Source organism: Elaeis guineensis, chromosome 14 (genome assembly GCF_000442705.2).
Source record: "Elaeis guineensis isolate ETL-2024a chromosome 14, EG11, whole genome shotgun sequence".
Taxonomy (NCBI): Eukaryota; Viridiplantae; Streptophyta; class Magnoliopsida; order Arecales; family Arecaceae; genus Elaeis; species Elaeis guineensis.
Genome location: NC_026006.2, coordinates 43,458,583 through 43,471,524, shown reverse-complemented (window position 1 = coordinate 43,471,524; position 12,942 = coordinate 43,458,583). Strand labels below are relative to the sequence as shown.

The window sequence follows — 12,942 nt, the reverse complement described above, 5'->3', positions numbered from 1 at the left end:
TAAAAATAAAAATTATATCGATCTCATCGATGCTGAAATTCTAGATCTAACTATTAGATCTACCATAGGAATCAAAATAAGTTAGAGATCGTTACCAAATAAATTTTGATCTTGATCTCTTCTGATCCAACAATTGGAGAGGGTGTTCTTCAGATCATTCGTAGCTACATAAAGTCATCTGACCTCTATAAAAAAATTCACACGAAGACTGACGCAGATCAGGAGCTCGGAGATACTAGTCTGCGAACAACTTTAACAGCTAAACTCTTCCTTCTTCTACAAGCACCTTGAACACTCCAAAGTGATAGGAGATTTAGAGAAGGAAGAGAGGAGGAGGAAAAAATACTCTAAAAATAAAAAATCTATAAGAAAATTGATCATAGGACGTCCAAAAGAGAGGTCCCCTTTTTATAGACTAGGAATTATGACTTTTCAAGAAAAAATGCCATGAATCAACACCAAAATCCCTTTTTGGTATCCTCAAAAATTCTAAAAAAATCATTAAAATATAGATAAAAAATCTAGAGTCTCACATGCCAAAGAATTTTTTAAAAAAATAAGAAAAAAAATAATATAACTCCAACAATATATTATATACAAAAAATCTCTTTTCTAGTATGTATCTTATCTCTAATTCGGATCGCATTCGAATTAGGCAAGAGATAATATTATGACTTATCAGCTATAGTTAACCACTCTTATTAGATCTTCTCTCATGATGTCAAAAATTACAGTCAAAATCTAATTAGGCATGGAGAAATTGGCATAGATCCAAATATGGCGCAAAAGATAAGGATAGAGTCCTAGTCTGACTTGGACTCTTCATTTCTAATTCAATTCTAATCCAAATCAAATTTGGATTGAAATCACTGATAGAAATGAATCTAATCTAATTAAAAATTTAAAAATCTCATCAAATTTTTAATCCAATTAGGAATTAGCAGAGTCTAAACCCTGATCAAATCAGGATCAAATTTTTCTTATAATCGAATTTGATCATATCAATCCCAATCTGAGTCAAACAGAATCTAATTCAATTAAACTTATTCTAAAGCTCTTTACTCAATCAAATGAAGTCAATTAGTAATCTAATTACTAATTAATTCTTTATAAATGATAGAGTCTCAGTCCCAGTGGGACTCTCCCACAGAGTCCTAGTCCAAGTAGGACTCTTCACCAGAGTCACAATCCAATTAGACTCTTCAGCCATCAGATCTGACCAAATCTTCTAATATGTGTGACCCCATAGGTTCAAATCTAAGCTGGTAATATAGGAACAACTTTCTATACCAATCGATGTAACCATCTAGCATTAATGACTCGACGATCGGATGGGTCGAAGTGTTGCAAAGTAACCTTCTAGAACCTACTGGTGTATGGTTATCGTATAATTCATCTCTTTGACCCAAATACTCAAGATGACTTAGGGTTTAACTATCAACCTTAATTAAGTCGACTATATTGTATTTTAACCTTTTAAATCCATCTCATGGATTATCCTGATAAAGATTTTACTAAATTGAAATACACTGATGTATATTTTCTACTAATTTAGAGGGGTCAATTCTATCTTGACTCACACACTGACTTGATAAGTACTTGACTGCACCTAGTATCCTTCCATCACTAAGTTAGAAACTCAGATAGTCCAGTACTAAAATACAGTGAATTGCTTACAAGTCACCATAGTGGTCTCAGATCGGAGGGACACTTATATCCATACCCTTCACAAGCTATTCTTGACAGCAGAGTGCTCGACACATGATCATGTTCGATGTGAATGTACTCCTACATTTCATCTATATACCATAACAGTGTCTCCACACTCCTTGATTAAGAGGATCACTAATTCATATGGCACACAATGACCTACACTTGATATCGCTATCGTCCTAGTAATAGCATATCATTTGATCGTGAATAATTTTAAGAACTTAACGATAAATCCTCTTTTGTCGATTAATATATATAGTCCTAAGGACTTCGTTACAACACAAGAGGTCAAAGATGATCAATTTATGATAAAAATGTCAAATAACTTTTACTAATAAAAATTTATATACAATTTATAAGATGAGCACAATCATCTAACGATTGGCTTTGGGATATATTTTTCAACATCATATATGTTACAGAGAGGAGCAGTTTAACTCTCTGGAGAGCAGTGAGGACATTATTTATCTATCGGATAGATCAAGTTGTGCGATCAGAGGCATTGGGATGGTCTGCTGGAGGATACATGATGGTGTAGTGAAGAGATTGGGAGAGATCCGATACATATTTGATTTCAGGCAGAATCTTATCTCACTGAGCAGACTGGATTCGAAAGACTAAAGAACGGTAGTTGGTAGAAAAATCCTGAAGGTGTTGCGCGATGATAGGATTATTTTAGAGAGAAAGAAGAGGACGAGAGGACATTACTATCTGACGGGGAGTCCAATGTGAGGTGGAGCTTTGGGAGCCAGAAGGAGCCCAGAGCGAGATAGAGCTCCAGGTGGAGGTGGATCGGGCACGAGACTCGAGACTTGAGAGGATAAAGGGTGATATCGTAGGATGAGATTTCTATTACTGTATGAATGATATCCCAAGCAGATCTCAGATCAGAAAGAGCACAGCATACGACAGAGATGGGATCGAGCAACCTGGCTCAACTCTCATATTTATCCATCCATATTTATCCATCCATGATCAGCAGGCGATTGCCCCAAGGCATTGGAGTGAGGAGATCCAGAAGCTCTCAGAGTTAGGAGGAGGCCGAATATCGAGTCGAGGTGGAGATTATTAAGATTTGATGTTTCAAAATTCAATCCATACTGAGCCCACAGCAAGGTCCACAATGACGAACGGAGTCCAACGAGCCCAAGATCAGCACAAACAGAGATCAGATGAAGGAGATATGCTTGATAGAATATAGTACGAAAATCGAAGCGACGAAGGTCGGTGTAGGCCACAACGGTGCGACCGCATGCGGCGATGCACGGCCCAACATTCGGACGTGCGGGCATGGGCAGTGTACGGCCCAGGCTCGGATGGGCGCGGGCGCATCCCAAGCCTAGGCGGGCGCACGCGGGCATAGCCCGCACGATTTTCCCATGCGGTCCACGTGCAATGCGTAGACCGACGGTCCACGGGGACTTGCGTGGACCGAGTGGACATTTTTTTCTTGGTTTTGTGTAGTCTACGGTGAACCGACGGGAGTTTCTCTCTGATTTCTCGCGGTCTACGGGGGTTTTCGTGGACTTATTGCGCAATCAAATGGTTTGAAGCATTGCCGGTCTTGATCTGATGGTTCAGGAGCTGTTTGGATGCTGTGAGGAGTCCATGACTTCTATTTTCGATCGAATTCAGGGCTTTAAAGTTTCTTGTTCACAGAATAAAGATGAGTACAGCTTTGGTTGTTCGGTAGAGGACCACAGCAGCAGATCGAGAGGTGCCGATAGAGAATAGAAGCAGGGTGCTTCAGGCAGACTATCAGACTATGGATAGCGGTCGCTTCAAGAGTTCAAAAGGTCTTTTTAGAAAGAGAGCTTTTGTGAATGAGAGCTTCTTATAAGGGAGAGATTGGGTATACAACGATTGAGGGAGTGATCTCCTCTTGTAATTTTCTCTTTTTCGTGATGAAGCTTGCATACCCCGTGGAGATGAGCCTTTTAGCTGATCCATGTATTTGATTCACTACAGCAAGAAGGGGGTTTAGCGACCCTTTTTTGCCGACGCTTTTGGAAAGCGTCGGCAAGTTGCGCTGACCTGTCGACGCTTTTAAAAAGCGTCGTCTTTTAACGACGCTTAAAAGCGTCGTAAAATTTGAGCATTGTCAATGCCGACGCTTTTAGCAAAAGCGTCCTTAAATAAATCAAATGCCGATGCTTTTTTACATCATTATGTAACGACGCTAAAAAGCGTCGTTAGGTTCGTTTAATACCCCCAATCTCCTGTGCCCTAATCTATCTACCGCCGCCCCTTTCCACCCATTCCTCCGCCGACCCCATCTCCGCCGCCGGCAGTGCACCCGCCGTCCATGCCGCACCGCCGTCCGCCGCTCCCCTCTGCTACCGCGTCCGTCGACGCTGCACCCGCGCGGTCCAAGCCGTACGCCGTCCGCCCTCCTGGAAGCAGCCTCCCCACCGGCCCTCCTCCCCTCCCCCCTCCCGGCGATCGAACGGGGCGGAGTTGTTCGCCGTTTGCCGGAGAAAGAAAGGTGAGAAAATTTTGATCAATCTTTGATTCTGTTCAGTTTTTCTCCCTAATTTCCATATTTTAACAGACATGTTAAAATATGTTAATATATTACCAATCTCCATGGTTTTCCACTTCCTTTATGGCCATGGTTTACCAAGATCCGACGGTCCTTCCTTCACGCCTTTCAACCCAAAACCCGATTGACAGCCCTCGGAAAATTCTAGATCGGCGAACGGCGACCGTCGTTCCGAAAACCTTCGATCGATTTTCACCAACGATCAAGGAGGAGGACCCTTGTTTTCCAAGATCCAGGGGTCCATCGTATCCTTTCCCCTCTTTTTTTTTTTTTTGTTATTTTCTTTATGGGTGGTTGCCGGCAACTTTGGGTGGCCACCGGCATAAACTAATCAGAAGCAGCATGCCTTTCCCATTACTTGGAGTCATCTTCACAGCCTGCCGTCCATGTGTTACTACTATATTCCATTTCCAAAATAAATTGTCTTAAGTCATTCTATATTGATTTATCCTCATCTAATAATATGAAATTTTATGCGTGAAAGCTTGCAAAAGATTAATTAGGTTCATAAGCTAACTGATAACACATGACTGAGAGTATAAGAAGAATAATTACTCATTACACTCATTTCTTGTTCATTATGGTTGCAAGATGGGAGAATGCATCGATGGAATAGAATGCATACATAGTTTTCATATGAAAGGATAACTACGATATAATAATGGAAATTGTTGCTAGTGTGATTGGTATTTAATTTGTAATTTTCTTGCTCCTGTTTAGACTAGAATTACCATATTTTAACTGATGAATCAGATGCATGATAAGCTCCCTCACACCCAATCAAAAAGCAAAAACAAAACCATCATATTTATGTTCATGGCCATGAATATATGACATTCATATTACCATCACTGCATCAAAATTCTAGATGAATGCAACCTGGATCAGAAAATAGTTTGCGATTTAATTCCTATTTGGTCTCCACTGAATTTTCAATAGCAGGCTAAACAAATAGCATAACTTCCATGCTCCTTATTCAGATTATCAACAAAAATAAATTAATAGAAAGATCAGATTCATATCCCAATTCTTCTACTTCCAGAGTGCTGCAACTTCTGAAAAGGGACTTCAACTGAATGCCCAAAGCAAAAAACAGGGTTCACAAATTGGCGTATGTTACCTAAAATGAGACAAGATACAGGAACAGATTTGCAATGAGAAGGAATTGCCGCTAACACAGGATTATGACAATAGACACGTAGGAAACAGGAAGCGTCTATGTACTAGATCAAACTTTGGTTTAACTATGTCGGAGGAATTGGGAAACATGGCATCCCAGAATTAAGCAATACTTGGGTATATCCTTTAGGCAAAAAAATTCAAGTTGCTTTCTCCAGTAATGTGAATCATATGTGAAGGGCCATAAAACCAGAGGGATACATGTATCACACACAAAAAATTCATATTAATTGCAGTTACTTATCCAGTGCGCATGTCACTTCAGATTCTCATTCCAGCAATTGCTTCTTAAGCACATCATCACCCTAGTTGTTTCTGAGAGCTCCAATTTCTTCAGGCAGCCACTCCAGATTTGGATATAGTGATTTCAGGATGGCTTTCATACATTCCACACAAATTTCCTTAATGTATTCCTAAACATTTCCATTTTCCACATCTGACACAAATTTTTCTTCTATGTGCTGCTTTCACTTGACATGACACTTCTGCTTTCACCTTCTGTTTCCAAAGTGGCACTCAAGGTATATGGAGCCAAAACCCCTATCCTTGCAGGGGATGCGGGATTTTAATTAACCCACTCACCTTGGTTGCCAGAAGTGGTTGCATGTTTGAGATTCTGGGAACATTCCAAATCATCATGAAGATTCGGTTACCAATCTTACCTTCAATGCCAAGCATCTTACCAGTGGATTAGCTGGATATCAACTATAGGGAACACATATATCGAGTAGAAAAGCACACACAAAATGCATATACGAAGAAAAGATTTCAATTCAGGATGTCAAGAAGATAATCATCTAGATATAAGTACCAACAAAATCATCATGAAGTAAGATAACCAACATAAGCTCCTGACAAAAGAATCTAGGTCAAATTTTTCAGATGGAAATGACTTCAAAATGATATCCTTTTAACATGTTACAGACATGTTACAGATCTGTCTTGCTTTTCAAATAACTTAGACATCTTATTGATCAAAGAAAAACCTTAGACATCAATCTTTGTTTCTGTTATCACACATATTTGTTTATTTTTTATACATGATAGCAAAATGGTTTTGTTGCCATTGAAAATCAGCTTAACCAAAATGCCGAATTGATGGGAGTTGCTAGAAATCTCGATTTGTTTAGATGAAATCTTGCACGTCTTTATGGTGATATTCTGGTGGCTGCTATGCTACAATACTCTTCTGCTAGGTAGGCAGCTGTTCCATGCTGTTTATTTTGAAAAAAAAAAAAAACTACTTAGCATGGATTTTAATTTTAAAATCCATGCTAAGTAGATTTTCATGGGTGTTTTTGTGATGGTTGTGAATTTTGCAATGTTAATTATGAATTAATTTTAAAAAAAATTACATTGCATAGAATCATAGACCCATCTTTTGATTAATGTACATATTCTATTGTATTCGTACATTTATTTATTTTTGTACGGATAAAAGAATTATGTACATTGATCAATTGATTGTCCAGTATAGACAGTTTGAAAAATGTGAGTAATTCTATAGGTCATTACCATAATCAAATGGTATGCTGAGGGTTCGAAAAAAATTTCGGATGGTATTTTCCTTTTGTTCTTCCTATACGGAAGAACTAAGGAGAAATGCTGCCGAAATTTTTTTTGGCTCTTGTTGCATATCATTTGATTTCTGTAATTGACCTATAGAATTAATACATTTTCTAAATGTGATAGGACTTTCTTTACCTATTAGTTGATGATAGCAAGCATTTACTATGTAAACTTTATCTAGCTGTTATTTTTTTGGATTTTATGAAATGACTGATATTTTTTACTCATTGCATTAATATAGATTGTATAATTTTTCTTATTTTTAGATAAATTACAAGTTCGATCATTTTTATCCTACAATGGACAAAAGTTGGATAAATAAACCAAGGAATAGTAAAGAATATTTAGATGGAGTTCATGACTTCATTAAATTTGGTATGGAGAAAAGTAGTTTGAATGGAAAGATTTTATGTCCATGTCGGAAATGTGTAAATAGTTCTTCTTTAGATCCACAAATTGTTGAAGAACATTTGGTATGGAATGGTTTTTTAAGAGGTTATACCGATTGGATTTTTCATGGAGAATCTATGTTGCCATCATCATGTAACCAATCCCTGACTCATTTTGGATCCACTAGCCTACAAGACAATTCTGCAAGAGATGATGATATAAGGGGTTTGATCACAGATGCTTTTGGACTTGGTGTTCAAAATTTAGAAGAATTCAGTAGTATACAAGAAATAGTTGGGATGTTTGATGGATGTACGCATACAGAACGTATGCATGTTGAGGAGCCTATACATACATCTAATGATGAGACAGCTCGTTATCACACCTTAATGAAAGATGCAGATGAAGAATTATATCCGGGTTGTACAAAATTTTCTAAGATTTCTTTTCTTGTACATTTATTTCATTTAAAATATTTGAATGGATGGTCTGGAAAGAGTTTTATCATGCTGCTCAAGTTATTAAAGGATGCATTTTCAGAAAGTACTCATTTACCACCATCGTATTATGAAGCCAAGAAAGTAGTAAAAGAATTGGATCTTGGATACGAAAAGATTCATAGTTGTCCGAAAGATTGTATGTTATATCGGGGTGAAAATGTTAATCAAGAGTCATGCAATGTATGTGGATCTTCAAGATGGATAATACAAAAAGAAGATCGAGACGATGTACTGAATGAATTGGATGCAACGCGGAGTAAAAAGAAACCGGCCAAGGTATTGCGTTACTTTCCTCTTATACCTAGATTGAAAAGGATTTATGCATCATCAAAAATAGCTTCATCAATGAGATGGCATGATGAAGGACGTACAAAGGATGGAATGTTGAGACATCCAGCAGATAGTCTTCAATGGAAAGCATTTGATGATAGGCATTCTGATTTTGCCTCTGATGTTCGCAGTGTTAGGTTTGGCTTAGCTTCTGATGGCTTCAATCTATTTCGGACCCTGAGTTCTACCTACAGCACTTGGCCAGTCGTTTTGATACCTTACAATTTGCCACCGTGGATATGCATGAAACAATCATCACTTATCTTGTCAATGGTTATTCCAAGAGATAAGGGTCCAGGCAATGATATTGATATTTTCCTACAGCCTTTAATAGAGGAATTGAAACAGTTGTGGGAGGGTGTTGATGCATTTGATGCTTCCAACGGTCAAACATTTAAACTACGGGCAGCTTTGTTATGGATTATTAATGATTTTTCAGCATATGCAAATTTATCTGGCTGGAGTACAAAGGGACGGGTCGCATGTCCTTGTTGTGAAGATTCAACACATTCAATTTGGTTAAAACATGGAGATAAATTTTGTTACATGGGACATCGTCGATGGTTGGAAGCAAATCATCCGTTTCGATTTTAGAAAGATTTGTTTGATGGTACTATGGAATTGGGATGTGCCCCTATTCCACCTTCTAGAACTGATGTTCATAGACAAATGGATGGCATCAATTACAGCTATGGTAAGCACTCAAAGTCCTCTAAAAAAAGAGGAAGGAATGATGTTGAAAGCTCAGTGCACAAAGGGTTACTAGAGGAAGTCAGTATTAGTACTATAGATGCAGAGGTGTTTCAAGATCCAGACAATTATTTTGAGGATGAAAATGAGGAAGACACACAGATAGCATCTACACAACAGCCCAGTAAATATTTATGAAAAAAATGAAGTATCTTTTTTGACTTACCTTATTGGAAACATAATCTTATTCGGCACAATCTTGATGTCATGCATATAGAGAAGAATATTTGTGATAATTTACTTGGAACATTTTTAAACCTTGATGGAAAGAGCAAAGATAACATGAAGGTGCATCTTGATTTAAAAGAAATGGGTATCCGACAGGAACTTTATCCTAAAATACTTGCTAATGATAGAATGTATATGCCTCCTGCATGTTACACAATGTCTGCTCGAGAAAAGGATAATTTTTTGGGAGTTTTGAAAAGTATCAAAGTACCTGATGGATATGCATCAAATATTTCACGATGTGTGCATCTAAAGGATCGAAAATTTTTAAATCTTAAAAGTCATGATGGTCACATATTGATGTAAGATATTTTTTCAATAGCTTTAAGATCGTCATTGCCGAAACAAGTTATTGCAATTGTACTTCGATTATCGTCATTCTTTAAGACATTATGTTCAAAAGTTATTGATCCTCGGAAACTTGATCAGTTAGAATCCGATATTACAATTACACTTTGTCAGATGGAAAAGATTTTTTCTCCTAGATTTTTTACTATTATGGTACATCTGCTCATTCACCTAGCTTCAGAAGTTAAAGTTGGTGGATCGGTACATTATAGATGGATGTATCCTATTGAGAGGTATTATTACAAACCTTAAATCTTTTGATAATTTTATTAGAAATAATAGTATACTGATATTTTAATAAATATTTAATTCTTGAAGGTATCTTGTGCGTCTTAAAGATTATATGCGAAATAGAGCCTATCCCGAAGGCTCGATTGCTGAAGCATATATTGCGGATGAATGTTTGATATTTTGTTCAAGATATCTTCAAGATGTAGAGACCATTTTTAGTCGACCTCAACGGCATAATGACTTTGTGGAGAATGCAGAACTGTATAAGTTCTTAACTGCTGAAAAATTTTTGAGAAGAGCTGAAAGTATTGTACTTGATCAAAAATACTTAGCACAAGCACATCGTTATGTGTTACTTCATAGTGACATAATATCTGACCATCGCAGGTTAGTATATTTAAGGCATGACATCAAGATTTAAATTTTATATTAGATATAATGTTCTAAATGATATATTTATATTTTATACAGTAAATTTTTAATTTATCAGAGACGAGCCAATCATAACATTCGTCCTAATGCAAGGATTGAACAGCGATGGTTGGTCGAGTTATTCCCTATGTGGCTTTCGAATCAGGTGTGATTTATATTTAATTATGGGATACATTAATTTTTGATACATATTTGATATCAGATAACTCAATAGCACTTCGTCATATCATTTTTTTTTAGGTATCAAAGATGATGGAGATAAATAATTCAAATGAACTAATAGCTCTTGCTCGAGGACCTAACAAGATTGTGAATAGATATAACGGTTTCATAATTAATGGCTTTAAATTTCATACTAGAGAATGGGAGAAATTTAGAAAAACACAGAATAGCGGTGTTATGGTGGAAGCGGATGAAAAATCCTATTATGGTGCACTTAAAGATATCTATGAGTTGGATTATTATGAAAAATTTAAAGTAGTATTGTTTAGATGTGATTGGATAGACATAAACTCATCAAGGGGTTTGAAACAAGATGCAAATGGATTTACACTTGTAAATTTTTCAAGGTTGATACACACTGGTGTGTTATTGAAGGATGACCCATTCATTTTTTCATCTCAAGCTCGTCAAGTATTTTATGTACAAGACGCAAAAGATAAAGATTGGTTTACTGTCATCAAAACAAAACCTAGAGACATATGATATGGGAAACCAAGTGGAGGATGATGACGATGACACTTATACACAATGTATGCCCTACAATTTTATGCCAGCTGATGATTTAAATGCTACGACGACGTTGGTTAGGACAGAATTTGAAGAAAACACTACTGCTTGATTGTTACTGGTAATAATTATTTATGATGTATATATTTTGCATTAATTATTATGTTATTTTACTCCATATATTAACTGATTCTACCTTTTATTTATATAAATGCTAGGTGACATCATGCATCGTAGGGGACGATATGCTGGTGTGCAGTTCCAGTTTTCACAGACAGAGGCCGGTACGTCTTCTTCAGCACAGCAGCCTGAGGCCAGTTCAGCTGCACAGCATTCTGAGCCCTGTCCTTCATCATCAGCACAGCACGATCCTCCTGTTCATCAGCCAGATGATGAGATACACGTGCAGGGTATATATTGTCTTTCATGTAATTTTATTTTTATTTTATTTTATGTATATTTATGATATAGTTACTTTTATGTATTTTTTGCAGACGGATCCGGGAGAGTACGCTCCAGATGCGGACCCACAGTAGTACGAGATGTGTGACAGATGCGTGAGGGCGAGAGAATTGTTATGGAGTGCAATCAGCTAGGTCAGCCAATTAAGAAAGCTGCCTGCTTATTGACTTCATTTTTGGGGACTGTTGCTCGGAGGCCTCAGCTATGTCCGTTGGGCTATGCAAAATGGAATGACATGCTTCCAACGTACAAAGTTGAGCTCCTCCGAGTTATAGAGGTAATGAATTGATGTTCATACTGTATATTAATTGTTAATCACTTATATAATTTATTTCATTTAATTTTTTTTTTATAGAGCAAGTTTGTTCTCCCTCCATCCACTCATGATTTTGTAATGAAGTCTCTCAACCGCAAATGGAAAGAATATAGAGCACAATTGAAGAGGGACTATATGAGACAGGGTATGACAGAGGAGGAGGTTGCTAGGAATTGTCCTCCTGATGTACCCCCTCATCAGTGGATGGAGTTAGTTCATTATTGGTTCTCCGAGAGGGCACAGGTATATTATCTGCTCATTATCTTTTTTTTCTAAATATTTTATAAAAATATTGATTTTTATTATATATTATATATATAACAAGTTCTTTACTTTATTTTACAGACTTATTCTGCTATTGGTAGAGCTGCACGAGCAGCTCAGTCTGTTCCTCATACATCGGGGTCGAAGAGTTATGCACGACTCCGACAGGAGTTTGTATGTTCCTTAAACTTTCATAATTAATTTTTAATTTTTATATTAAAATATTTATATAACTAATATCATTATGTATCGTGGATCATGTCTATATCATGATACTCATATATTTTTTTAAATTATTATAACTGTTTGCTTAAAATTGAAATTATTTGTGTAGGTGGATGAGCATGGGAGGGAACCCGGTAAAGTGGAGTTTTATCGGATGACTCATACTCATCAGGATGGTATTTTTGTTCGAGATGAGTCGAGAGATTTATATGTACGGCATTATTAATATTCTATTTTTTGTAATGATTTTAATTTAATTTTGTTAGCTATTAATGTATAACTCTTGTTTTCAAAATAAATACAGGAGAGGGCTACATCTCTCATTGCGGAGCATGACGATGAGTCCGCAGCATCTACGCAGCAGAGCCGTATCGAGGCCGAGGTGTTCACAGAGTTGATGGTGTAGGAACCTTATCTAGGATTTCAGAGTTAGATCTTGAAACTTTTTCAAGATCATACAGCGGAAGACTAAAATAAATCAAAATTTATTTTCTAAAATCAGAAAATCTCTAGATCTAAGATCCTATTACATGATTATTATATAGTATTAAATCAAAAATTAAAATATATAAATATAGCATGAACTACATGTTGATCATATCAACATGTTTCTATTCTACATCTAATGTATGTATTAAACAATAGATCAGATCTATTACCTTGCAAGTTAGACGTTCTAACCTTGTTGATCTGGGCTTGAGGATGATGTTGCAAGCTGCACATGCGTCCGGCCT

The 12,942-nt window shown here is 36.8% G+C and overlaps 1 protein-coding gene across 1 annotated transcript; it reads left to right on the top strand.

Moving 5' to 3' along the window:
- The first annotated feature begins 11,218 nt into the window (after positions 1-11,218).
- LOC140853605 (uncharacterized) lies at positions 11,219-12,614 on the top strand. The gene is made up of 5 exons (XM_073248262.1): positions 11,219-11,680; positions 11,759-11,962; positions 12,065-12,157; positions 12,318-12,419; positions 12,513-12,614. The coding sequence occupies exons 1-5, from the start codon at positions 11,495-11,497 to the stop codon at positions 12,612-12,614; spliced, it is 687 nt and encodes a 228-aa protein (XP_073104363.1). The 5' UTR covers positions 11,219-11,494.
- Positions 12,615-12,942: the final 328 nt, after the last annotated feature.